A 27,847-nucleotide genomic window follows, 5' to 3' on the forward strand; every position below is an offset into this window, starting at 1 on the left:
TCATTAAATCTTAATTCGGAATTTTTGACTGGAGGATTTATAGTATGTTTGTCTTTCTGCCAGATTTCAAACAAAGGCAGCATACACAACAAAAAATGACTGTCAGTTTAATTAAGATTATTCCAAATCTCTTAGGTAACATGATTTTAATCAGGCAAAACAAAGCTACACAACCACAGCTCAACAACAGTCTACCTCGTCCCCTCAAAAGCTAATTTTGGGTTATGAAGCATTTATCTAGTCATCATGGTTCTGTTCCAAACCTTTGTGGTTGTACCCTTACACTGCATTCTCAACATAAAATAAATTCATGAGGAAGGCAGCAAACACGCAGGATGGAATAAAATTGCTGTTGTGATGTATGAATCAGTCAATGTACTGTATATATTTAATGATAATTAACCACTGACAAGATGTTTAGGCTGGATATTGGTTTTCACTTAAGATTCCTAACTGACTAATCTAAAAGAAACACTGTGATTATTAATACTTTTTGTTTCTGAATGGATGAGGAATGGAAAACAAGAGAAAACAGAAACAAAGCTAAGCATAATGCTCCTGCTGAGCTATGCTCACCAACAGCTGGGCAAACAGGATGGACCAACAAAATGAATTTTAAATTCATACAGTGGCATCATAAAAAAGGCACACCTCAATAAATATAAATGAGAATATCTGGGTACTGATGAGAATATAAAAACAGAAATAAATTATTAATCTGATATTTGACACACATCAATAGGACACAATGTAAAAGAGCAGAAAGCTCACCTCATTATATCCAACCCGTTAGAGAGTCGATGAGTGCATAATCAAAATGCAGGCAGTTTTATGTTCACTGATGGCCTTAGTAAAACTTGTAGTCTGAACTCAGCACTTTGACTTCCTTATGTTTTAACCTCAAAGGACTGCAAATGCAGAGCAAAGGAGTTTAAAATGCAGCTTTTTACTTACATGTCCGTAATTGATGAACCCATGTTTACTGGCGATTTGATCAGCTTCCTCCTGACCTCCAGGTATGTGGACGGCCCATGTGTTGGTGTAGACCTTCTGACCCAGCGCTGGTCCCAACCCAGAAACCAACAAAACTAACAGAGGCCCGAGTAGCAACTCCAGCAGCCTGAGCCTACGGCCTTCAGAGGGGGATGGAGGGCCAGAAGCCATGGGTTCTCCGAGTGCAGCACAGTCTCTGAGCACGCGGTATGTGCAGGTGCACAGGGAGACAAAGAAGGGGACAGTCACAGCTCACCTGACAGGAAACAAGAAGAAAGAAGACAATGAATCATAAAAATTTACACAACTGCAATGTTTACAAAGCCTGGTGAAGATCCCACTGTTTAATCCTTCCTTCTGATCATCACAACCATAAAAGTGCAACACAAGAGAAGCCTGTATAACCTTGGCATGTCAACATTCACAGGGAGCCTATTCTCATGAGGCCAAACAAGACCACTAGGTCCAGATTGGAGGTTTTGTTCTCCCTTTGTAGCTGCTCCCATGTTGGGGGGTATATGGTCAGATACAGAGGAGTAATGTGTATTCATCCCTTTTGTCAACGTGCAGGAACAGCCACCATACCAGTAGTTCTGAGCAGGCGTACGACAGGCCAGCTAAGTACAGGCGTTTTATAATCCCACAGGAAGTAGTGAGCAGGACGTCAAGCCCAGACCTGATGTTGTGGTCAGATGCGCAACAGCAAATGTTGGCTTTTACACTCATGGGAGGATACAGTAAAAGAGGCTTACATAAGGAAAATGCTTAGGTATAATAGGCTGGCAGAGGAGGTGGAGAAGTGCGGTTGGAAAGCTAGACTACGCCCTGGATGCTGAGGGATCACAGCGGAGTCAGTCTCACTACGAGGTGAAGCAGCCACTCGAGGCTGGAGTTTGAATGCCTGAGGCAGCAATGGCAGCTCACCGAATGAGTGCAGCCAAGGAGAGAACATACACGGTGTCAGAGAGAAATGTGTTCCCCTACAATATACTGAGTGTGGGCATCGTAATATGCTGACGATACATTATCACCAAGCCATATAAAAAACCCACAAACGTTAAAACACAATGTTATGAATAGGACAAAGTAATATATCATATGATCGTACAGTACCCCGAGTGAGAAGCCACAGAGTTCAGCTCATAATGAAATTGTTTACTGAAACATTTTGCCTCTAAGATGTTACTCTGAGTCAGAAAGGTCAGCTGCACCAGGAGTCTGAAAATGATCCAAAGAGCCAACTCCATTATAACCCTGAGTTTAGTGGAGTGCACTGAATACAGTGCTCCCATTCTGTGTTTGCTCCTGTATGAAGTCTCATTTGTTCTCCAGATTCACGCCTACTGTGGAACAGGGTTTCTCTGGTCATTTTGCAGGTGTAATAGCCCTCCTATAATGACCCTGTCTCCGGGGTTAGACATCCAATGGACAAAATTGACAATTTCAAATCACTGAGCTATCCTGCCACACTTTGAATGAACAAACAAGCTGTTCAATGTTTCCCCGGAAAATGTGGTGTGATGCATGAATGTTGTGTTCAGGGGAGTTTACCATTACCACAGCATTTCATTTTACAAAACAATGGCACTCAGTAGAGTGCATACCTCGACCAAGGCACAACAGTCCCCTTGAATTTAATCAGGCTGCACCAAAACTGCACAAATGCATAAATATCAGTTCTATAAAAATGTCCCCTCCTCCCCATCAGGATCCATGAATTATTTCCTGGGAAATCAGCTAAAACGTCAAAATAACACTGTATCATCCAGAGCTAAACCAAAATGTAATGGCTCCTTCCCAGACCCATATCGTATCCTTCCACCAAGTTTCGTGGTAATCCGTTCAGTAGTTACTGCAGAATCCTGATGAAACTAAGGAAAATATATACAAATATTACCTCCTTGGCAGAAATAAAGAGCAGTGCAATGCTTGATCTATTCAAGTTAGTGTAAAAAGAACCATAAATGAAGAGCATTGCTTTTTTTAAGAGTAAATTCAATATAATTAGCAACATAAAACAGAATTTATAATTCATACATAAAACACTCTGATCATAATCAGAGCCAAGGAAAATTCCACGCACAGATCCGGCCTCACAGCTGCCGTCTCTGCTCTGTTTGACCAGCTTCTTCTGCAACACAATGTCATCACTTATACCAATTTGTGAGAAGATTTCAAGGTGACGATCATTTGCGTCATTTGCATCAAGCTGCCATATTCTCCCTGTTTGCTAAGTCAATTTGCTTTTATACTCAGATGCCACTTTATCAGATACACCTGGACAATGTAATAAAATCCTGTACAACAGCAGTGCCATGACGCCCATCTTTACAAAGCTCGTCATGTTTCAGTTTTTGCTGGAACAATGTAAAATGTGTGAATTCATTTATATGCCTCACACCTGTATGTAAATGGTAAAGAACATAAACATTAGAAACACCTCTCAAGATAATGCAGTCCAATACAAAGCCACCTACATACTCAAATCCTGGAGTAACATAACCGGATTAACACAATTTCAACAGTGTCACCAAACATCATAAAAGCAGACTTTACGGCAGAGCAGTTATGTTGGATAAGATTGTGCAGGTGTACCTAATAGAGTGACAACAGAGTGTTGGAATCATTATAATTAGGTGCAGTAGCTTTGGCTAAAACTCTCGGAAAAAGAAAGACACCATTTTAGCGTGAATGTGAGTGACTCATTTGTCCGTGGATTGCGTTTTATAAGAAATGGACGTGGTAATGGTTTTACATACTGTATTCTACAGAGTGTTGCATTATGGTTTGTTTGCAGCCTAAGCCCGACACAACTGTCAGACGAGAGTATAGGCAGTATAGCTCATTTACATCTGCAGTACCTGGCCAGGAAGATGTTCTGCAGCTTAGCTAGCAAGTGTTTTCAAATCCACCTATAGTTGAGTCTTTCAGAGAACATCAGCAAGTCTTCTGTCATCCCAGTTCCTGAAGGCTAGTCTAATGAGTTTCCCTGCTAAGGAGAGAATAAATAAAGCCATGACATGAGGGAATAAAAAGTTCTCAGCATCTCCCGTCGTCTTTACAGCAGAAATGAAACAGTTGGAACATCTGTCAAACAGACCCCATCTACAGCTGTCACAGATGACGAGCTCAAAAAGACAAGAGTCTGAGAGGAAATAATTCAGAGAGAGAAATGAGAGCGAGAAGAATCGACTCGCTACTGTCTCTCAATCAACTGACTAATGACTACACCCTCTGAGAAACTGACCTGCCTGCATCCGAACGAGAAAAAAAGAAATTGGTGAGCAGCCAAACTTTGTCAGATGGCTCTGTGAGGATGACAACATCTCCATCGATTCACTATAAGCCTTGTTTGACAATTGTGTTCAGAGCTCAGTGCCATCAGTCGCCCCCATGTGAAGGATTACCTTCATGATGCTCGCTTCATAAATGACCATATCTGTTTTTCCTTCTCTTCTAGCTCATATCTGATTGTACTGTGAAAAACAATAACTTTGCTTTATACTCTAAAATAATGGTCCAAAATGATGCTGTGAGCGTAGTGGAAGTCAAGGATACCTTGTTTTCTCTGTGCAAGAAAGTTTCAAGTTTAGCTTTATTCATTTACCAAGAGGCAAGTTTAAGGTTTTTGTGTAACAAAATTAATTTCATATTACTTAATCTAGGTGTCTACAGATATTAATTACATTTAAAACCACAATAAATACACAGCAAAAATCTATCTATTCTAAGTACCACATTTATATCAGTCTCCATTGCTTCATTGGTCCAAGTTTGAGCGCAGTCTGCTTCATAAACACGTCCAGTCACTGGCTTTAACCACAAGAACTCGCAATCCCCCAGATTCATAACTGGCAGACTGACAAGAAACAAGGTATTCACTTAGTGCAGAAACAGACTTATCAACGAAACGCACAACTGATAATTATCTCATAAATGAACTGATAATTCCTAGAAATTTTTACCGGGGTTTTTGGCAGTGATGGGCCGAAAAAGATCCAATCTGATTTGAATATTTTTTACTCAAGGACTTTTATTTATCAAATTAAATTTAAAGACTTTTTAAAAAGTCTGCGGCCAACCTGTTAGATTAATGTTTACCTATAGAGTTTGTTTCTTGTTACAGGGTTACTCTTCTGTATTTCTTTACATTAAAATTACAATAGGAGCTACATTTTTTACACTGAGCTTTTAAATGTTAAGCAGTTCAATTATACTGAGAAAAGCAACATTCCAGACACAGGTCTTCAGGGAATTGTTGAAGTTTGATGTGTCTCTTGCAACTGTGAAAATCCCTAAAATGACTCATTTTCAAGGAAACATGGTTGCACCATAATTCCCATGCAAACCTCTGAATGAAACACAAACTCTTATGAGTGGCTTCTTCATCATCAGCAGATAACAGATTAACAAACACATGCAGACTGCCCTGAAATGTTATTACAAAAAGAAGCCCCGTTTGTTCAAGGGCAATTCAAATCAATATGTAAAACCCTTGAACCTCCACAATTAGGAGAGGCATGAGTGGAGCTGATAGAAATGTTAAGTTGTAGACTCCATTTAAAAACTGCTGAGGACTGAACAGTGTGTTTTTAAACAGCAATATCCTGAAGTTTTCTCAGCAAAGTAACAGGCAGGGTTGAGACCGACCTGCTTCAGGGTGCCGTGGCACTACAGCACCGGTAAATTGCATTATTAGCAAACAACAAGCTTACAGGTCAGTCTGTCTGTGAGCTGGAATGACACGTTTCTAATCCATGCCAGGCAATTCAAACATCATACATTCATTCCACAAATGTCACATTAGAGACAGAGTATAAAAAACCTGCAAATTAAAAGTCAGGAGCTACGTCTCTCGATTGAAAAATCAACACCCAATCACCTCACTGCCTTTTACCTCTTCCTTCCTGCTCAGTTAAGCCTATTAGATTTAAACACATGAAATTAAGAAGAGAGGATTCACGACAAGACTAATTACAGCTTTACTTTTTTTTCTTTAAAAAAACACTAGAACTTCCTGTGTAAGTCCTGTTCCTGTGTTTCTTCTTTAAACTAATACCGTCAAACTGCTTTAGCAGCATGTATTAAAGTGTGGTACACAATGAAAACACAACAACACGTAAGAAAAGTAAACCAAGGAAAAATCTGTTTGTCACTCACTCAACTCCATCCTCGGTGGTTTGATGCTAGAAGTAAACACAGTGTGAACGTGTCCAGAGCTCTGTCTGATCACCACACTGGTTCTGCTTTTAAGCACAGACACCTGTGACCTCATTCAGGCGCTCGACCACTCAGTTTTTTTAACGTCAGCGTGAAAACCACAAGCCCAGGCACAACAACTGCCTAGTCACTCCACTGTTTGCGAGACTCAGAAGGAGACACCAACTGTCCCTCTGAGAGTGGTCTTTAGTGTTACCATAGTAAATGACACCATATGTCAGAGTGTGATAACAGATTAAAATGGCAAATACAAAGGCAAATTATAATTAGCCAAGTGTCATTAGGCCCAGAGGATAATACAAGCCTCATTACCAAACTCATCAGGACGTTTTTACAAAAGGAAACTGTTTACACATCATCACTTTATTATTTACATTTTAATGAGATTAAACCATCTCACATTGAATTCACATGACCGTTAGCTCACGCTCAGATATGTTGTAATTAGGGCCTCGCATTGAGACACACGTGAAATCAATATCACTCAAATAGCCCTCGGAGTGTATTTGTGAAATAACAACCAATGTGTGTGGCAAGGAGAATTAAAAACACATTGGTCCAAAGTTAAATTCATTAAAGTGTCATGAACAACAGTCAGATCACACCAGTGTTTCCTGGTGTAGTGCATGATATAAGAGGAAAGTGAAATACCGTCTAAGATCATACATTGTGATGTAGAGAGGGATCCTCATGACAGATTGTCAGTGTAACACAGGGTTTATCACCATTACACCCACACGGTCCTCACGTACAGTAGTGAGTAGTAAAGGGACACAGAGAGGCAAATTCATATCCACAAAATCCTTAATTCCTTTATGTTTCATCATAAATCAAAAGGCAAACAGTGAAGACACAAACGCTCATGTGCATTAAGTATTAGCTGCTTTACTATCATATTTGCAAGTGAGCTGTAATATTTATAGCACTTTATCATAAACTCCATTCGATGTTTAATGACTCGCCTCTCTGAAAAAACCTAATTAGAGCACTTGCAAACAATCACTAAACCTCTGCTGTCTGATAAGAACAATAACATGAATTAAGGAAGGTTGCAGGGTGAGGAAATTCCTGCTCGACTACATGTCATCATTCTGCACATGTAAACCACCAGACTAACAAGTTCATACACTTACAACAATGTGCTTTGTGTATCAGAGAAGTGTTGTTTTCCTTCGGTTGCGTGTACCTGCATGAGAGAGGGTCTACTTGATCCATGATAATCAATATTTCATCACCAGAGAGCTTAAATTACAGTGTTGGGTTTAATCGACGCAAAAACACAAAACAAAAGCAGGTCTCATCACATCTGTGGTCTATGACATCCAGTGTGAGGTTGCACTACTTTTTCACATGATAGTGCTCACATGACATTTCATCAGACCCTCTTTATCATTCTTCTTAAAGACTTGCTTCTTATTTTGCATTATTCTTCCTTATTTCCAAATGCCAAAGGAAACTGACTGCATGTTGAACAAGAATTAAATACAAGAACTACCACAATAATTAAAAAGCAAAGTCAGACAGAGAGGATCATGAATTCCCCTTGAACTCATGTTGTGCGTTTTCCAGGTCTGCATCAATTATTCTCATGTCAAACTTCAACGATAACAATGCAGGTGAAACAGCCTCCATATCTAAGTTTTAACATAATAGTTTTCACATTAATACAGGTTCTATTTCATGGGATCAAGAGTGTGCAAGGATTAAATGCAGTCAGACAGACGAGAGGATCAAGACTTCACCTCAACACAAATCACAACCATTAAACAGCTCGTATTTGTGTTGTGCCATCTACTACTTCTCACGTCAAAGTTCAACCGTAACAATGTAGGTGCAACAGCCTCCGTAACTAACCAACCTTTAACATGATCGTATTAGACAGAGACAGAGAATCGGGGGGAAAAAACATCAGCTCATATTGATGTGTTTTTAAAGTCTGCATCAATTACTTGTCATTTCTAAGCTCAACCACAATGTACAAGCCACAGCCTTAACCATCCGCATAGTTGTACTGACTTTACACATGAATACAGATTATGTTTGGGAAGATAAAGAGTGAGCTAGAATTAAACGCAGAGTCAGAAATGGAGGAAAAAGACACAATAACAACCACTGAACAGCTCGGATTCATGTTTTCCAGGTCTGCATCTACAAGTACTCAGGTTAAAGTTCAACCTTAATGTAGTAACAACAGTTTCCATGATTACACTAACTTCACACGTAACAGTACTCCCATCAATCCAGGTCCTACAGTCACACTGAGACCATCAACAACCACGAGCCCGCTGATATTCCCGTTTTAAACTACACGTGGACGGATAAAGTTGCTTCCATCGATTACTGCTCGTGTCGAAATTCATCCTTACGTGCCACAGCCTCCACGATCAGAGGAGAGAACAGTGCGAGCAGCTCGTTGAGGAGGAGACATGCAGAGAGTCAGCAGCAGCAGCAGCTCAGGAAGCTCAGGAAGCTCAGGAGCAGGAAAACTTCTCCCCCTCAGGCCTGCAGCACTTCCAACATCAGCTGACAGTGGGGGGGACACTGCGAGTTTCAGCTCGGGAGGAGGAACTCACCTCACAAGTTGAGTCCGTGACAACAACACGCAGTCAAGGCTGTGGATCTGTGTGTGTCTGTGTGGGTCCGTGTGTGTCTGTGTGTGTGTCAGCGGCGGTGACTTCTTCCTCCTCCTCCTCCTCCTCCTCTTCCTCCGCCTCACTAAAATATTTCTGGAAACTGTGCCGCGCCGCGCCGCGATTAAACTCGACGCGGCCGCGGCGCTGCTGCTGCTGCTTGTAGGCGGACCTGCTCAGTCTCACAGGTGCCTCCCCCTCCTCTCGTTTCTCCCTTTTTCTCCCCTCACGAACTACCCGGACTTCTTCCTCACATGCTCCCACTCGCTCCCACCGAGCTGCGCGGAGACCACCAACCACAGGAACCGGACGCGGCGCAGTCGACGTCAGCTCGGCATGTGTGTGTGTTTAAACCCCCCCTCCTCCCCTCGCCCTTCCTTCACACACACACACACACACACACACACACAGTGAACTAACAACCACCGGGATCAATAACACAACACAACGTCCCGTCCCGGAGTCCCTGAGTCCCGGTGCGGAGCTCGGTCAACTCGCGGGACACACAAGTGAGGACACAAAGCTGGAGCAGAAACTTACGAACCTTCCTCCCGCATCCTGCTCGACCCGCGGCTCGCTGGCTGCCCCACACCGCGGTGTTCAGCACCGACGGCGGCTCGGCGACGCGACACAAACACCGATCACCGAGAACAGCTGGCTATAAATAGTCATGATAGCCCTCCGGTGCACCGCTGAGTGGTCCGCGCAAGCCCCAGGAAATACGTCACCGCCGCGGACAGAGAGGAGAGAGGAACACCTACCCGTGGAGCCGCGGCGCTGCTGCACCGCCACCTGCTGCTCGCACGCGGGGTAGCAGCCGGGGTGTCAGGGCCAGGCCCGTTTCTGTCAGACATGTCTGACAGTGAAAGATCGAGCGAGAGCGTCCAGAGTAAAACTGCATCCCAGGAAACACCACGGCTGTGTGTGTGCATTGTGTGTTGCTTACTGCGCTTCTCAGGTGAGGCTGCGAGGACCTCTGAGGTATCAGCGTCAGGGTCTGCAGACATGCACCGAGAGAAAAACGAGTGGAAAACGTGGAATCTGTTCACTATATTTACATTTTACACAAAATGTGTTAATTTCCATCAAGTTCTATATATTTCGTGGTGTTTGCGTTACTTTTATTTATAGTTATTTGAAATAAAGTCTATGATTGAACTATAAAATATCAAGCCTCAGTTACATTTCTGATGATTGATAACATTTTAGTAATCATTGCCTACATGTGTGTATGTTGGACGATATATATCAGTATTTGAAGTGTTTAATCATTCAAGATTCAAGATGTTTATTTGTCATATACACAATAACAGACACAGCGGTTATTATTGGGTAATGGAATTCTTATTTGTGCAACTACCCGACCAAAGAACTATGCTTACTAATATAAAAAAGAAATATATATAAAATATGAAATATAAAATATAAAGTAATCATCATCAATTTGTGTCGGCTTCTGCTCCCCAGAATCCACTGGCTCCAGATTCCAGTGTGTTCAGACTTTCACATACAGCTGCACATCATTTGCCCACAGCCACTGTTAACTTACCCCTATGCTGGAATAATAATACTCCTGGGTCCCACATTTTAAGCTTGTCAGACAGTTTGTGATAAAAGTCATTTCATACTGTTAAATATGATTAAATATACCACACTTTAGAGACTCATCACAGAATGTAAAAATGTCCGTTTGTATTCAAACAGACAGATAATATGACAGCAGGTGACATTTCTGTAATGAAACTTTCAAACCACACGTGGAACCACACAACGGAAGATTTCCATGGAGATTACAGGGCTCGATGGTGGAGACGTTATAGAAGTGATAAAAAAATGGGGAAAAGCTTATTTTATAGATGCCAACATCTGTATTCAAATGTGATCCTCCTATGAGGGAACACAAAGTGTTTCATGTGGTTTATGGTGCTATTATCATCCGTAAATATACATTATAGAGCTCAGTGCCTATAGTTACACCAGTAAAATATCATTACAGGCTCGTTTGCTTGATCACAGGGTTAAAATTAGGCTGTAAATTTTGAAAAGCCTATTCCTCTGTCAAATAAACATAAATCACTGCATTGCTTCTACACATTGCTCTAACAAAACAACATCTTACACAGTGCAGCTACATACAGTGATTTACATCGTTCCAGGAGAATAACTGAAATAAAAGTGAGGTATGTGCAGCCGGCCAGTGCAATGTAAATTCAAGGACCAACACACACAGAAGGAACAGACCAGTTCAAAATATTTATTTGATGTACAAATTTGATGATACCAAGGGGGGGGGTCAATGGACAATTCATTATTTTCAGCATTTTAAATGAGTTTCCACAATGAGAGGCACAGAGCCAGTGAGCGGAAAGCGAGGCTGTGTGTGTTCAGGGCTGCTGGAGCCGAGTTTCTCCCTGTGGAGGAAAAAGGAACACAGTGTTTATCATCACCTCATAAAAACAACAGAGAACATCACGGTTGCTTAGCAGAGTCAAATATTATCATAATACAGAGTGTGTGTGCTTATAAATACTTGGATAAACATAGATAAAATATCACTCAGTCAAACCCTGAAGTCTGAGTTTATTAAAATGAGATTTTATCACATCTAATTTTTCTGGAGACCCCACCTCTCAGCTCCAGCAGGGGGTCTCCTTCATATCGAGCCAGTCCCACCGCTTGTCTCTGCTCGGCGTCCAGCTCCGTCCACTGCTCCTTGGTGACGGCCCACGCCTGCTCCTCACTCAGCCACGATAACTGAACGGCACTGAACACCACCTGTCAGACACACATCAACACACACACTGAATAACTACAAGAAACTGTGTTGTCTGAGGTATCCAGGGTGAAGAGGAATCATCCTCTTGTCACATCAAACCATGACCACATATCCACATACACATTTTTGTTTCATTATTATTTTTGTATTTCTGTGTCATTGCATTTGACCCAGACCTTTTAGGCATTATAAAACAAATACTAATTTACAAACCCAAACAGCAGAGAAGAGACATGAAGAAATTCCAAATTACACATACAGAAGTATTACACATGAAGAGCTTTTCATTCTCCTCTCTTAGACTTTTTTCAGAGCACTGGCTCGTTTATAAGTGTCATATGTAAACAGTAACCCATCTAGAGATGGTATCAAGGTAATACCCATACCCGTGATGTTTTAGAATGTTTGCTGATATGTTTAAGTGTTTTGAGCCTGCAATACTAATACTGTATTTTAAACAGAGAGTATTTGTCATATTTAAAAATCTTACAATTTAGTCAACATATCCATTGATACCATTAAATACAGTAAATCCATCTGCACTGAAGTTGAACCTTTCTCTGTTGATTGGCCTGAAACCATGTGTGAAACTTACTGCCATCTTCTTTGGTGCTATCAGGGCGATGGCTTCAGGGGTGATTCCCTCCACTTGTTCTTGTACCAGAGCTGACAGCATCATGTCCTCCAGCCCGACTGGACAGATAGAAAAACACTGCAGTCAGATAATTCATGTTTCTGACATCGAATCAGAGGAAAAGTTGAGGGAAAAAAACCTCCCCCTGTTCCCCCCTCTGGGATAATTTGATTTGCACCTCTTCATCCAACAGCTGTCATGTCCTCCTCCCGCCCTCCTCACTCACAAAAAAAAGTGTATACCCCCAGGGATATCATGTTGTATTGTACCTGCCAACGTCCCAATTTCAGTGAAAACTTCTGGGCCCCAAGCATTGACGGGACCAAAGGCCTCAGGTCTGGACAAACGACTCGTCAACGCTTCCATCTGCTGTTCTGTGCATGGCAGGGACATCTCCCGCAAGAACGTGACAGCAACACTGCAGTTTGAGGAAAACCATTCAGGAGTTTATGCTCCTCTGAGGGTATGCAAAAGATTTTCCAGAGGTTGTGCACATCTGTTAGAAGGTGTATGTGATGTCAATGGATGTTGATAAAACTAAAAGCACCCCATTTTGTAATGCCGCAGGTAGGTGTTCACTTATTTTTTACAAATGACAAAATCAGCATTTTTGTTATTTCAGTTTCAGAGCCTATGTCCATCTTTGTTCATATTCTTTTAATTTGTGTCATGTACCTGTTTGAATTATGCTGAGAGGAAATATTGGATCATTTGGCAATGATGGCTCACAAATAATCCTGTTACCTTTTTTATAGCTTTGTAATATGTTGCCTGAATGAAGGATTGTGTATTTGACTGACCTGAGGTTGTACGGGTTCAGTCTCTTGATCTCTGATGGATACAGACCACAGATCAGATGCCCAAATGTTGCCAGATCGACATCTGCTAACTGCTCCGCTTTCAGTTTGCGTCTCCGCATCACACCTGAAACCACAGCTCTCATCTAAAAAAAACAGAAGTGTTTACCACAAAGTATTCACATCACGTGTATGTGTCCTTTTCCTTTCAGTTTAAATCCTGTATGAAAGTTTCACCTTTTTTGGGCTCCAGTCTGTCAGAGTCCCCAGATGTGTCAACACACCCAGGTCGGTGAGGTCTATGTCCTGCAGCTCTCTCTCCCCCATCTCAGTCACCACTGAGCCCAGAGCCAGCACCTGATCTGCCTGCAGCTCTCTCCCCGGACTGAAGGACTGGAGCGAGTCAAGACCCACAGAATAAAAACTCTGTTTTACTGAGCTGTCCTTGTCAGCCGTTATATGACTGCCAGCTTTACTGGTCATCTTTACTTTTTATCTTCAGACTTACATTTTACAGCTGTGATAGATACAACAATTCCAAGACACTGTTCACTTGTGAAACTAATGCATTTTTAAGTTTGTGTTGTCCCTGTGTCTGCATCAGTTTCCTCCAGGAACTCCTGCCTCCTCCCACAGTCCAAAGATGTGCAGCTCAGGCTCACTGGAGACTCTAAATTGCTCTTATAGACGTGAATGGTTGTTTGTCTCTATATATGTTGGCCTGACGAGCTAGCGGCCTGTCCAGTATGTCCCAGGCAGTGTCAGTGTCAGATGAGATTGGCTCTAGCTAAACCCTGCATCCCTCAAAGGATAAGCAGTGTCGATAATTGATTTTTAATTGTTTTTCATAAAATACACTTGATGGTGATACTCTTTATTTCTCTCCTATTATTGTATAAAAATAAAAAGCTAAATAAAATAGCCTGATCTTTACTTTTAATTCTTGCTGAGCCAAACCTAATACACTTGTGATGAGGACAAAATGTTCACTGGGGACGGAGACAGACCTGCTGCACAATCTGAAGTGAAGGTCATGTGATGGATGACACATATTGTTAGGGTTTGACCTGGATATTGTCTGAATGATTGATGGGAGAGAACATGTTGTACTCATACTTCATACTGTCTGTGTGGATGCATTGAAAGTGAAAGTGACATCAAACGAATACAGAAAGACTTTCTAACCTTTGCAGGCAGAGAACCTTTACTGACCTGCCTGAGTTTCATCCACAGTGACCGGCGCTGCTCAGAACTCAGCTCTGCGTCCTGACCTACAACTTCTACGCACTGTCTCAGATCCTCCTGCGACATACGACTGAACTGGAGGGGTGTCCAGGCTGAGGAAAACGTTCCTCTGATATCTGCACAGCTTGGAACTGGAACTACTCAAAGACACATTGATGGATTCAGTGCTATACGCATTGACACAAGTGGTGGAGTGGTGCACCAGTAATCATAATAATTGCTTATCCTGTAGAAAAACAGCAGTGAAACTTGTGGGAAACATTTATCGCACCTTTCGCCCTCCTGCTCCGTGCTCTGACGATGCCTCGGATGAGACTCTGAGTCCGTTGTCTCTGACGATGCTGGTCCGTGCAATGAGAAGCACAGACTTCACCCACCACACTGTTCTCCAAGCGCCTCTGACCCACCAGGATCTGTTCCACTGTGTCTTTACTCAACACTGCCTGGGCGAGAGAAGCACAAGATATTGCCAGGAAAGGTCTCATGACACCAGTTAGCATGCAGGCAAATAAATCATAGGATTTAGATGAGATAGTACTCCTGGATGCTTACCAGTGGGATGGCGTTAATCTGCTTTGTTGAGAGAGAAAACACCAACCTGCCCAAATGTTCCACATCCCCAACTTGCCATTTAGAAGGATCACTGGCAGACAAGAACACACGTATCTTATCATTACTGCTGCTGCCAGCACAGTGCTGGGAATTTCAGGCCCTTTATGTAATTATATTTCTATTATTATTTATATACTACATGATACTACTACAAACTGCAAACATTTTTACTCTCTTCCTTTTATTGCACATCTCTAAAATAATATTTGAGGAAGGTGCTTTTATTTATACTTACTATATTCCCTCAGAATTTTAGCCATGCTTTAGTGAAAAGGCCAAACAATGTTTGTTTTTTTAGTTAGTTCACCACCACATCTCATCATCACTTAGATGGACCTCAAAAGAGTAAAAATAAAGACTTTGGTACAGTTTTGAGTTTAATGTAGCACCATCATTAGGGTGAAATTTCGATTTGAGCTATTCTATATGCATTATATTCTTGTTTTACTTTGTTATATAAAAATACCTACATTCCCATCAGCCTTAACTTCTAAATCACAACCTAGACTCAAAAGAATTCATGAAGAGACACCATAATTCCTGGGTTTTAAGGGCCTTCTTCTCAGCCTTTAAATCAACATTTGTTATAAGAACGTGAGAAATTATAGATTCATGAAACATGATTGGACATTATGAACATGATCTCTTTTTTACATGCAGTAGATGTCATGACCACAACAGATTTCTGTTTCAGGTTGCGTTAAATAATTTGTCAAAATATTTTGTAAGATACATCATCATCATAACAGTGACCTATTATAGGCATTTTCTAGGTAATATCGTGAAAATAAATAAATATCAACCTTTCTATACATTTCCAGTCATATTTTTGCTTGTACATTGTCAACATTTTGAAATGAATAACCTCTTTAAATATTGACCTATGAGTTATCTATCACCCTGTTGTCTTTTTTGTTCATTTCATCTGTTCCTTTACCCCAGCAATTCTTTCTGTGTGAGCAGGGCACTGATATCTGTCAGAGCCTCTTTAGGAAGGCAGAAACCTCTCATCTCCTCCAGCCGCAGAGCCAGAGCTCGTCTGTCCACCACAGCCAGACTGTCCCGGTCCAAGAAAGGTAATAAAGGCCCCAGGACATCCAGAGTGGTGCCATCAATCTCCTCCTCAGCCTGAGAGGAACCCTGCAGAGCATCACATAGACAGACAGACATGCACGCACACACACACACACACACACACAGACAGAGAGAGAGAGAGAGAGAGAGAAAGACAGTGTATGCCTGGATTACGAGGATTTCACACTGAAATGACTTCAGTTGTGTTGAAAGCTGCAGTGAGAATGAGGCAGGTTATGACCTGAATCTCTCTCTCCATCTGTTTCCCTCCCTTCATTTGTTCAGGCTTCTCAAGCAAACACTTACACACTTAAACAAACACACACACACACACAAATACATACATAAACAAACACACTTTGTCTTTTCAGCCCATCAAAAATTGAATACAAATCAGATACATGACTCACCACCACTGACGAAAATCCAGATTTAATTAAACAGAAATAGTCTCACCTTGCTTTTGCATGCTCACGGTTACTGTTTATCATTTTAATACCCACAGATTAATTCCAGATTTCTTTGCAGCAACTGGTTTCTCATTACACTTTTTGTGACTAAAACATATTGTGTAAGCCCCTGCACGCCATGTAACGACATGCAGTAAATGCAGCATTGGTGTTTTACCAGCTCAATTTTGGCCTTCTCAGCTAAACACGTCTGCTTGTAATGTGGCATTCTGAGGAAATCAGCAAAGTGTGCATGGATGTGATCCAGAACAGCTTTGAAGGAGGCATTCGAGAGGCTCTCTATCATCGTCACTCTGGAAAAGAACAGAGCAGAGGTGTTAAAGTAGAAGTCTCAGGATAAACTGTGAAATACATATAGTAAATGTATAAGAACTGTGTATTTAACTTACGGTAATGTTGAAGCAAACCCAGAGTTAAATACAGTGAGGTCGAGTTCAGGTTGTTTCCTCATTTCCTCTACGATACATTTCCGCTGGTAACACAGCCCAAACACATCTGAACTTGTTAGTATTAAACCTTCTTTTTGATTTAGTATGACAATATATTTTTTTATTTTGTGTATTAGGCAATCTGACTGGTCAAGTGTTTGCTCCTCACCAGAGCAGGTCTCAAGCCTCCAGGCAGCTCACTGACAAACTGAAGCAGCTCTGCAAAATCTGTGTCATTTGTCCAAAGCCTCAAAAAATCACAGCTCATCCCACCGGCGATTTGACCCAGAGCCCTTAAGGTGAAAGATATTTCATCTTAATCTTTTTGTTTTGAGTGTTTCAAACAAAAACTACCTATTGATTAAAATCATTTGGATGTTTTGACGCAACACATTTCCAACTAACCTCACTGACTTGCTGGTGAAGTTTTTGAATTCGTATAATTTTGTAAACAAGGACTGAGCCTGTACAGAAAGAAAAGAATCAGAGTAAGCACTTTGATTGTGGTTTATATTAGAATAAAGAACCAAAATCAACTTGCAGTTAATTAAACAGCAGCAATATTCCCATGTTTTTGCCCATTTAACACAAACCATGTAAGTACAGTTACTGGATGTTTAATTCTTTAAAGAATTTAGTTGAAATGTCCTTTTAAAGATGACATTAATAATATATATTATATTCTTGGTTTCTGGCATTACACAGAAGATGGATCCTGTTACCTCCGCCAATGAGAATATGTTAGCACGGTAACAGGTAATACCTACGCTTCCTTATATTACATGAGCGCTCTTTACTTATTTCTCACTTTCCAGTTGACTCAACTAATTTAATGTGAGTAATATTCTTGTTTTGCTTGTGAAGATGTACAAAACTATTTTTATGTGAGTAAATTGGACTTTTGTTCCTGGAGTAAAATAAAAATGAGTCCTCACAACTAATCATTCGTTGTTCTGCATACTTTATTTATCATTTATCAGTTAATCACATTTTTTTGATAAGTTTGACTAACTTGTTTTTACTAAATTGCTTAAACTTAAAATAGAAGAATTCAATTTCATTTAGCTGATTTAGGGATCTCCTGATGACAGCAGGTGCTTTAAACTTTTACTTTTGTTAAAATAATGTTAATCTCCAGCTGCTCTGCAGAATTGCTAGACTGCATGTGGAATGAAACACTGGCGGTATGTGACTGTCTTTATCGGCATCAGTTAAAATCTCTTTGATGATGTTCACATTAATTGGTCAGAAGACACAAATAAAGTTCTACAGTTATTGACATTTACAAATTTAGTGTAATATACTGTGACACTACATAATAGTGTCACAGTATATTTCAGAGCCGTTGCTAAGCCAAAGTCATCTTTATTGATTTGACTCAGGTCTTATTAGAGTGAGAACAGGTGGTGAAAGCAGGCTAACACTCTTGGCCGTGACAAAATCCCTTTAAGGTAGCCATTATTAATTTACGCTACACTCCTCCAAACCATTGTACTACATCCAAACTAATTAGCTTGATGGCGGCTGATGTCTACAGAGTATTAACATTCTGAAAGGCTCATGCGAAGCATAGCAGATGAGTTGCAGATTAAAGGGGACAGAGACTGAGGCCGGTAACATTTTCTACTCTCGTCATAGAACTGGAACCTATTGTTGTCATATCAATACAAAGAGCGCACAAAAGAAGATTAAAGTAAAATGTGTACCTGCTGTGGCGACCAGTGTATGTCCCTGTACAGGCTAATGTGTCTCAGGATTGTTTCTCCATTGGTGGCCTCCATCAGCTTCCTCAGAGGTGCAAATGATAAAAGACAGTTGACCTGCTGTGTGAGGTTCTGCAGGTCTCTGTCTACAGCCTGTAGACATACAACAAAACAATAAATGTTCATTTAAAGGTAGAAGCCTTTAAGGGCATTCAGGAAACACACACGTAATACATTAGACGGCTTGTTGCAGTGACGGTTTTTGACCAAACGTAGTGTGAATAAATCTTGAGGAAAATATCATCAGATTATTAACTTTTGGAGCTGATTGGTCAGGGGTGGGGGTGTGGGTGGTGAGACCCCTGCAGGACAGAACTGTTTGCATATTGCTTGAATGAAAGTATCATCTACCAAGGTTACGCTGAATCCTGCCTGCCTGCTAAAAAATGGTAAAATATTCATGGATGTTTTAACAGCCACCGACACAGGTAGGATTTTTCCGGGTGCTGCCGATGGTCAATCTGTGACAGTATGACTGTGTTTGTGTGAGAGAGGGAGGGAGGGAGAGTATGCAGTCCACCTGTTCTTAGCAATGCCATTTGGTTTTAAACTTTTTAAATTAATTATTAATTCAAGGGAATGGCACCCCCCCTAATCTCACTACAAATCGCCTACTAGGCTCAAATGAACGCTCTTTTAGACAGTAGAGCCAGATTAATGCTTCAGGGACCACAGTTTTTGTTTCTTTAAGTGATATTTTCCAACAATTCTAAGGAGGTGTTGAATTATATCAGCTGCGACAAACCTCTCCACCTCCTCTCTGTCTTTTACTCAACATGTCACAGGAATGAAATGATAAGAGAAGTGAAAAGTGATGTAGTTAGTTTAGAAAGTCAGTGCCATTACCTCCTGCATTGCATTGTATAGCATGGCTCTGTGGCCAGGCTTAAGCTCAGTTAGCATGGTTCTCCAGCACTGACAGTGGGCAGTTTGACTGATCGCAGGCCACTGCAGGTCTCTGAGCACAGCAGGGGAGAGACCAGAGTGCAACGGCTTCAGTCCGCATAGTTGTTCCACTGTGAGCTGGCAGAAAGATTAAAAAAACACAGGTGATTGTGCAGTCTTTTGACATTTAGCAGAGGTATTCTGAAAATGTCTACTTACATTGGTGTTTTTTGAAATCTTGGATAACGTTAGAAATGCCTGAGGAAAGGATTAAAAATTAATAAGTGTGCACACAGAATACTCGCTTTCACAGTTGAAGGATTTTGGATAAAGGTCATGTATTTCTTCAGTGTTTATCCTCTTCCTTTGTGTGGATCTTAAGAATTTTAGAGACACTTGAAACTTATGGCAGGAAGAAGACAAGTGAAATGAATAATACAAACTTTTATAGATAAGTAGAAGATTAAATTCCCTGTTGACCTGTGCTGGGGAATATCTGTGTAATCCTGGTTGTGAGAGGACTTCCATGAGCTGTTGAGAGGGGAGTGACAGCAGGAAGGAAGCTCCTAACTGGGGCAGCAGACCACTGAGAGCAGATAGCTCTAAAGGGGCCATGCTGCTGATGTTCAGGGACTGAAGAGCTGGAATGAGCCATGAGGACAACTGGATAGAAGACAGAGTTAGTCAGACATTGTGTGGTACAACAGAAAACAGAGAAGTAGGTGAGAGACAGTGGTTTAACTATTTTCTGTGGTGTTCTGTGCATACAGTAGATGTCAGTAATAACTTGTGCCGCTCACCCTCCCGCTGGTACTGATGAACCCCTTCGACATACACTGAGCCAGCTGCTGCCAGAGAGCAGAGGACACAGCTGAGTCCTGAACATACAAACCCAGTTCTGCTGGATCCAGGTAACAAGCGAGGACTCCTAACCTGCAAAACACATGAACCCTTCACTCATCAAACAACTTTACACATATGTTGCTATACTTTGTCACCGCAGCCTGAAAATATCTGAATATTTAGATAAAACCAGTTATAATCCACCAAAAGAGACTACATCTGTAGTGTGAAGCATTATTAGATCTGCAGGTTCATACCTGGTGAACCACCATCCATTACTACCAAAACAAAACTATGACCAGAGTCATCAACACTGACCAATGAATGTTGAGGTTGACTTTTGCCATAAAATGCCATTGAAGCCCACCTCAGTATGTTATCACGGGTCAGATTCTTCTTCCTGCTGAAGAGGCTGCGGAGCACATGGCGCCCCCTCACACCATCCAGGCTGCCATTGCCTAGCAACTCTACAAGAGGAGCAAGCTAAAAGAGACAACAGATTAAATATTGAAACTAGTTGTAAACAAAATTCACCATCTATGAGAGTAAAAAATGAACATAAAGTGTGATGATAGTGTGATGATAGAATATTTAATTTATTGATTTACTCCTGCTTTGTGGAGGAATTTCTCTAATCATAGATTGTGTTTGTAATTTGTCGTCTGTCTATATGAACCCAGACTAACATCTGACGAAGAGATGCAGCAGTTATGTCAAGAGCTTGAAATCAGTGAACTGGCCTCTGACCTGTTGTGCCGTCAGTTGCTGAAAATGGCTGACTGGGAGGTAAGGCAGGAGTGGGAGGATGGAACTGAGAAAGTACGGTGGCCACGTAGGGACATCACCCACTGCACTCGACTGCAGGAGCCGTTTCACAAAGGCCTTTTTCTGGAGGGACTTCATTCCTGAGCTGTGGTCACGGATGGCCGTCAATCTGAAGAGCGACGAGGAGGCCATTAGCATTGTCACAGGAAGATGTGTCAGAATTAACACCTCGTGGGTCAATAACTTACACGCTGTCGTTGATTATCAGGGATGCGGGGAAGCTCATAATGTCGGAGACAGACATGAAGGGTATGAACTGAGACAGGTCCACAAACAGCTCCGGGGTCACTCGGGGGAATTTATGGATGAAAGCCGCAGTCATTGTTTCCATGGCTTGCAGCTCTTTTTGAGAGGCCTGACAGAGGACACAAAAGAGTGCGACAGTAACTGACGTGTGTTCATTTTGACCCAGACACACACAGTGCAATAGAATAGAACTGTATTCACTAGAGCTGCACATTATAATAAGGGTTGAGAGCTTTTCATGCAACATTAGCTTCATCAAAATTGTCACAAATATTATATTCTGCAGTGATAGACTCTTCTGCTCCATGTTTTCGTGAAATCCTGCATGTTTTGTCTGTGGGTGTTCAGATCCAGTCCAAATAATCTCCTTCCATAAACACTATTCATTGACCACAATAGAATATGTCATGAGGTCAAGGAAATATATGAAGGAGAAGAAGTAAGGAGTTAGTAAAGGAGAACCACAGTGCAGAGAGAAACTGAATCAACTAACAGTCTGCGTTTTCTTGCTTGAACAACATGTGTGCTAAAAAAGTGTGTACAACAGGCTTTGAGGTACGTTTTCCCTCGTTTGGTGGGCGTGTCAGAGATGTTGCCCAACCAGCAGCAATATGCATTTTAACCTGTGAGCGCATCTGGACCAGTCGGGCAATTGTCACAGAAGAAGAGGTCGAAGATGTTTGTTTTTTACAATGCTTACAAGGGAGGATCTCGCTGCCTTGCCCATGTTCTGTGAACTGAAATGTCCAAAAGGAATATAACATGTAACAAATAAAACTTAACATATAATATGTTGGTAAGTAGCTTTAAAACTTTGTGTCCGATCTCTACTCTGGGCATTGAGTTCAGCACTTTGTGTAAATCTCAACACACTCATTGTTTTGTTGGGAGTTTAAAAACAAACCTGGCTGGTTTCAACTTGTAGCTGGTTCCAGCTTTGGTGCATGTGGGAGAGAAATCTCTTCACTGCGTCTTTTTCAGCAGACATCACGAGAGTGCGGATGCTGTCTCTTGGCATCTGCAGGTACTCCTGACAAGAAAAAGTCATTATGCAAAATATGTAGTTCAGGGAGGTGATCTGTCGTGAAATGACAAATGTAAAAAATGCTGCACAAGCAAGTACCTGAAGCAGAACCCTGAGAGCAGATGAGTTGTCATCCCGCTGGATGAGGTCCCACAGAACAGGCTGTTGTGACAGCAGAAAATCATTTACACTTTGCTCTGTAAGTGTGTGAGTGTGTCAGTGTGTGTCAGTCAGATATCTTACACTGAAGCAGCTCAGCAGGTCCTCTTTCAGGGTGGTGTTCTGCTCTCTGCGCAGGAAGACCCCCACAGTGTTCAGGACGCTCGTGGAGGCTTCTGGCTGCAGTGCGGCCCAGGATGTGTTGTCAAGGAGACTGGAGAGGAGGATGGCCTGACCTAAACCTTGTCTTGCCTCTCTTTCCCCTTCATCAAGCCCAGAGGAAAGGCCCACCATGAAATCTAAAACTCGCAACACATACCCCAGCACCACCAAGAACCCTTCACGCTCACCTCCCTCAACCTCACACACACTCAGCTTGTGAAGAACGTCAACCAGCATTGGGGCAGGGTCTGCACACAGCTGTGATGTGTCAAATTCATATGGAGCTGGGAGCATGTCAAAAAATCTCTGCAGGAAGCACTTCCTGCCCTCGAGTTCTGCCTGCAGATCAGCACAGAAATCAGCAAACTGGGGCAGTGATTGCAGCAGCTGATTGTACAGTGTGGTGTTCAGACACATGTACTCTCTCAGCCCAGGTGTCTGCTCGCACAGCTCAAGCAGGGTGGTGTTGGTGAAGCGATGCACAGCCCATTCCCTGTATTGACAGGTCTCCTCAGTGGTATCAGCATGGGAGAAGTTGAGCGTTTTGGAGCAGTAGGTTGCAGCCCAGCTGTCCTCTGGCAAGGATCGGAGCGAGTCAGGTGACTCTCCGCCGCACAAAGCTGAGATCAGGGCGGAGTTGTTCGGCAGGAAGCAGTTTCTGAAAGCCTGGGCGCTTAGTGACCTGCTGCCCAGCTGAGCCAGGCAGCTCTCATCGGCTCCTGGACTTCCTGTTGTGTCACCTGACAGCTTAACACACAGGTCGTCTATGATCGTCTGGTTAAAAAAATGGTAGTCCTTTGTCACAGCAGCCTACAGATAATAGGATATAGGAATTGAGGTCAAGTAAATACAAGTAACATGTCCTTTGTACACTTTGCCATTCAAAGCAGTCTATTACCTGATGTGCTCTCTGCAGCCAGAATGAGGAGTTGGCACACACTGTGTTGTTGAATTCATGGGCGAAGAACTCACTGCAGATGTGGACCCACAGGAAGTCCTCCTCAGCAGCAGACAGGTACCAGGCTGCATCAGAGCACGTGGCGTGCAGGTCGAGTTCCATCTGAGCCACTGCGGGGTCAACTGAGCCGTTCTCCCCCTCAAACAGTTTACAGTAGAGGAACACAGTGAAGTTGGAGACACCGGTCAAGCCTGGGATGGTTTCATTGCACGCTGCCTCCAGGATTTCTGTTGAGGTGGACTGCTGGTCACTGTTCTCTATCACTCTCCCCTGTGGCTGGCTGAACTGGGAGAGGTGAGGCGCAGTGGAGACTTCATGAAGGCGGTTTCGTTTGGAGATAGTTTGTGAAGAAGGGGCTGATTTAGATGTTGAGTCAGCTGGTGTTAGTTGTCCATCTCCTTCAGCGGACGGGCACGTCAGGAATGGGATTGAGCTTGGGAGACCCTGGGAACCAACGCCTAACGCCTTGGTGTTCCACGTCACGTTATGTCTTATCCCCCTACATGCACATGGACAGATGGTAGAGATGTGAATTTACAGTCAGACATGTGAAAACAGGAATGAGATAAATTTCAATTATATATCTTACCATAAGATCAGCTGCCTCAGGTCACCTTCAAAAAGACAAATAAAAGCAAATATTACCTGGAAATCAAAGTGAATGAGAGGTGGAAAAAAGCAACGGGAAGTTCCTGCAGTGCACAACATAGGCCTGATGCAACAGTGCAGCTCAGCCAACAAAGCCCAAGATATAATGTTACTGACATCAATGAGAGGATAAAGAGATTAGCCGCGCTAACGACAGGTGCTTTCACTGACCAGGATGATTATTAAGATTTTAAAGCAGTGTGAGTCACTGTCACGTTCTCCCCTGGGTCTGTCAGGTGAAACCAGGGCCAAACTTAAGAGTCTATTAAAAAGGGAGTGTGCTTGGTAAATTAAATTAAGTAAAATTCAAAGAGTTAATTATTTGTTTTCTTTATAGAAAATGTTCAGATGAACATGTTTTAATCATGAACACTTGTATCATTGTTGCTTTGCCAAGATTTTGCCATTTAAATCTTTCTTTATCACCTAATAATTCATTTCGGAGATTGTTTTTATGAATGCATGTGAATTAAAACGTGAATGATTGCACAAACCCCCTCTGCCAGCTGCCCCACAAACTCACCAACTGTGCAGCGGCCCTGGGCGTTGGGCTGCGGAGCGTCCACCAAACCGCTGACATCATCAAGCAGTGCCATGGTAACTCGTGACACTTTCTTCCTCAGGTTACCATACACAGAACTACCCACCCTGTGCAGGAGGCCGCTCCTCAGCCCGTCCAAACTCTGCACAAGAGCAACATTCTTCTGAGCCAGGTGACCTCCTCGCTCTCCTCCACCTGAGCGTGATAACGCCTGCAGCAGTAAATTCTGCATGAAGTCTGGATCCTCTGTGGCCATCTTGTCTTCCATAGATATGTTTCCAGACAGCCCATCCTGCCTCATGGCCTCAGGAGGCAGGCTGAAGGGCTTCAAACGTCCAAAAGCACTTGAGCCTTTGCTGTGTTCACCTTCTCCTGCTGGGTGCAGACTGACCACAGGCTTCCAATTGCGTGTTTCTAAGAAACGCAGCAGCTGCTGTAGCCAACTAACACTGAAGGCACAGTCACTGCGACCCTTCAGTGCACAAATGAAGCCCTGCAGGCCTGCACTGGCCTGGCCATATGTCCCACTGACCATAGCTTGAAGTGCAGCTTCCAGCACAGCGCTCACTGTTCTCCAGTTCTGAGATAAGAAAGTCAGGAGAGGCCTGTGGGGCTGTCGCTCTGAGAGACTGATGAGACCCTGCAGCAGCCCCAGGAGCCAGTCCCAGTGAGGGCTGCCCCTGAGGGACAAAAACCAGTCCTGCACTTTGACGCTTGGTCGAGGGGGCACCCGGCCATTCCACTGGTTTAGTGCAGCACTTCCTTCAGACTGGAGAAAGAAATGCAGCACCTTCTCCCACAGCTGCTCCTCATCTGGCTCCACCGGGGCCTCCTCCAGCTCAGCGCCCATCTCCTGGAGGTACTGAGAGATGTTGTAGAGAAAGCCAGAGAGTCTGTGTCTGTCAATTGGCTTGTTCAGTAAAGGCAGGGTCTTGGTGGGCAGAAATGATTTGAGACCCCCCATGATATTCCTCACCCAAGGGTGCATGGACTGGTCCTTGTTTGTTTCTGGAGGAACTTTCTGAGAATTCCAACCACCTCCTTCACTCCACTTTGAAAAGATTTCCTTCAGAATAGCTTCTCTCTGGTCCTTTTTATCCCCTCCTGGAAGAGCACAGTTATAGACATCTTAAGCCAGCATCATTCCATAAGTACATTAACACAAGCACAATGTTTTGGTGGATCACTCACCTGTTATCTCAAAGGATCCTTGTCCCAGTAAAACAGCACAAACTATGACGCTTGTGAATCTGAGAGTGGCCATCCCTGGCCCTTTCTCTGCCATCTTCATCTCATGTCAACGTGAACAGTGACACAGTGGGGTCACATCTTTCTCTGTGGGCTGTTTTTCCTATTGATATCACAAAATCCTGTATTTAGACGGATAGTGTGTTGTTGTTCTTTTCATTGAAGAGATGGGGTGGACTCAATGAGTAAAGTAAATTCGCAGAGAGAGACTATTAAACCTTAATGACTGGCTGCCACATCACCTTACCACTTTCGCAGCAAGGTTACTAAACAAGTATCAGTAAAATAATTAACTAATAAAACGTATTAAGATGCGAGCTATTAAAGGCAGGGATGTATATGGTGTTGAAAAGAGTGTCAGAAGAAAAGAGTTGAACATGAAATAAGGTAAATGCACAGTTAATAACACAGTTCTGATTCATAAAGAGATTAAGGAGTAGGAGAAATATACTGTACATCTCTTTCTGTTGAAAGAAGTTTTTTAAACACATTTTAAATATCAATGATAAATCACAATCATGAAAACTGTGAGTAAAAAATATTTTCAGGACTCACCAACAGCTACAATCCATTTATGTCTTAAAGCTTCTCTTAAGCGGTCACCAGTATTTTATCTGCGTCGGCACACTCACAGCTGACCTCTTTCTGAGAGGCCCTCTCTGTTTCACCATCACTCCAACTTTCTCTACCTTTCACTCTCCCCCTGCACCCCTCCCACCTCTGTCCTCCATGTCTCTCTGCTCTTATAGCTGTTTTTTTGGTCTCTGGGGTTTAGGTTGTTGCTCGGTTTCGTGTTTCATGAGTTTACTCGTCGTCCTAAGTGTGGTTGACACTTTTAGAAGACAAAAGGACAGAAAATGTGATTAAATGTGCAGAACTCCTGAAAAACAGCAGAGGTGTCTATTTGGATGTAGAACATATTGTTTTTGTTTTCCCAGGTCTATTTTGGATCTTCACAAGGCTACAGCAAGGTCGCCGTACTCAGCTAGCTGCTCAAATGAGGTGAAAATCTGGATCATGTTAATCACACCCATGATATCTATCCCATCCTCTAACAGTCCCAGGTCTCCCACTGACTAATTCTTTATTGAGCTGTCTCTCAGCTGGGACTCGTCTTGTGACTGCGGGTTTGTTGGGTGTGGGGGGTGGGAGGGGTGTAGTCTTACTGACGGTGCCTGGCCAGCGGGACTGTGCAGGCTGTCAGTGTTTAGACACATTTATCCATCGGTCAGGCAGACTCACAATTGAGCCCTGTGCAAGGGCAAAGCAGCAGGCTCCCAGGAGTCAGACCACTGTCTGCGGGCCCTGAAACCCAAGAGGTCCGAGTGAAAGGACCACCCCCCCCCCCTCCACTCGCTTTAGCTGTACGATACTGGGGCCTGCACAGGCACAATAACTTCCTCCTGTATTATTGATACCACAGGGAACAGCGATCACTCAGTGAAGCAGGGCTCGATTCACCACTGGAATATTCAATGAGAAACTAGATCCACCCCATATGTTCCTGTTCTCTCTGCTGGAAACTGAGTCCTGGCAGCGAGGAAATCAGCTGGTGAAACCAACTGTTCAGATTGGAATATTTGGTCTGCGTCCAACTTTTCTCTCCATCACACAACAGTAAAAAATGCAATAACACCTCGACACTGAGCTGGTCTTTGCCTTTTCT

At 42.7% G+C, this 27,847-nt stretch overlaps 2 protein-coding genes across 5 annotated transcripts in view; both read right to left on the bottom strand.

Annotated features, from left to right (window-relative positions):
* furina (furin (paired basic amino acid cleaving enzyme) a) overlaps positions 1-10,004 on the bottom strand; it is an 82,739-nt gene extending 72,735 nt beyond the window's left edge. Inside the window, exons 1-2 of one of the 4 annotated variants that reach the window (XM_020098750.2) lie at positions 9,388-10,004; positions 955-1,249 (exon numbers count right to left, since the gene is read on the bottom strand). In XM_020098750.2, the coding sequence (XP_019954309.2) occupies positions 955-1,164 (210 nt within the window). In that variant the 5' untranslated portion in view covers positions 1,165-1,249; positions 9,388-10,004. Of the gene's footprint in view, positions 1-954; positions 1,250-6,153; positions 6,255-8,579; positions 9,101-9,387 lie in introns of those variants that run through there. The other 3 variants (XM_020098752.2, XM_020098751.2, XM_069523368.1) reach the window with 3 other exon arrangements.
* A 1,079-nt stretch (positions 10,005-11,083) lies between these two features.
* On the bottom strand, positions 11,084-27,253 carry LOC109636792 (stereocilin). Its single transcript, XM_020098720.2, has 29 exons — positions 26,125-27,253; positions 24,916-26,037; positions 24,334-24,358; positions 23,685-24,243; positions 22,709-23,596; positions 22,565-22,627; positions 22,346-22,471; positions 21,384-21,550; positions 21,118-21,304; positions 20,738-20,853; positions 20,328-20,460; positions 20,008-20,190; positions 19,747-19,785; positions 19,489-19,665; positions 18,586-18,735; positions 17,285-17,343; positions 17,049-17,172; positions 16,841-16,923; positions 16,609-16,744; positions 15,845-16,047; positions 14,848-14,938; positions 14,567-14,738; positions 14,263-14,432; positions 13,288-13,443; positions 13,054-13,196; positions 12,523-12,671; positions 12,215-12,312; positions 11,471-11,618; positions 11,084-11,254 (listed from the first exon to the last, which is right to left on the bottom strand). The coding sequence occupies exons 1-29, from the start codon at positions 26,222-26,224 to the stop codon at positions 11,166-11,168; spliced, it is 5,856 nt and encodes a 1,951-aa protein (XP_019954279.2). The 5' UTR covers positions 26,225-27,253; the 3' UTR covers positions 11,084-11,165.
* Between the last annotated feature and the right edge of the window lie 594 nt (positions 27,254-27,847).

This window comes from Paralichthys olivaceus, chromosome 1 (assembly GCF_024713975.1).
Source record: "Paralichthys olivaceus isolate ysfri-2021 chromosome 1, ASM2471397v2, whole genome shotgun sequence".
NCBI classification, from domain to species: Eukaryota; Metazoa; Chordata; class Actinopteri; order Pleuronectiformes; family Paralichthyidae; genus Paralichthys; species Paralichthys olivaceus.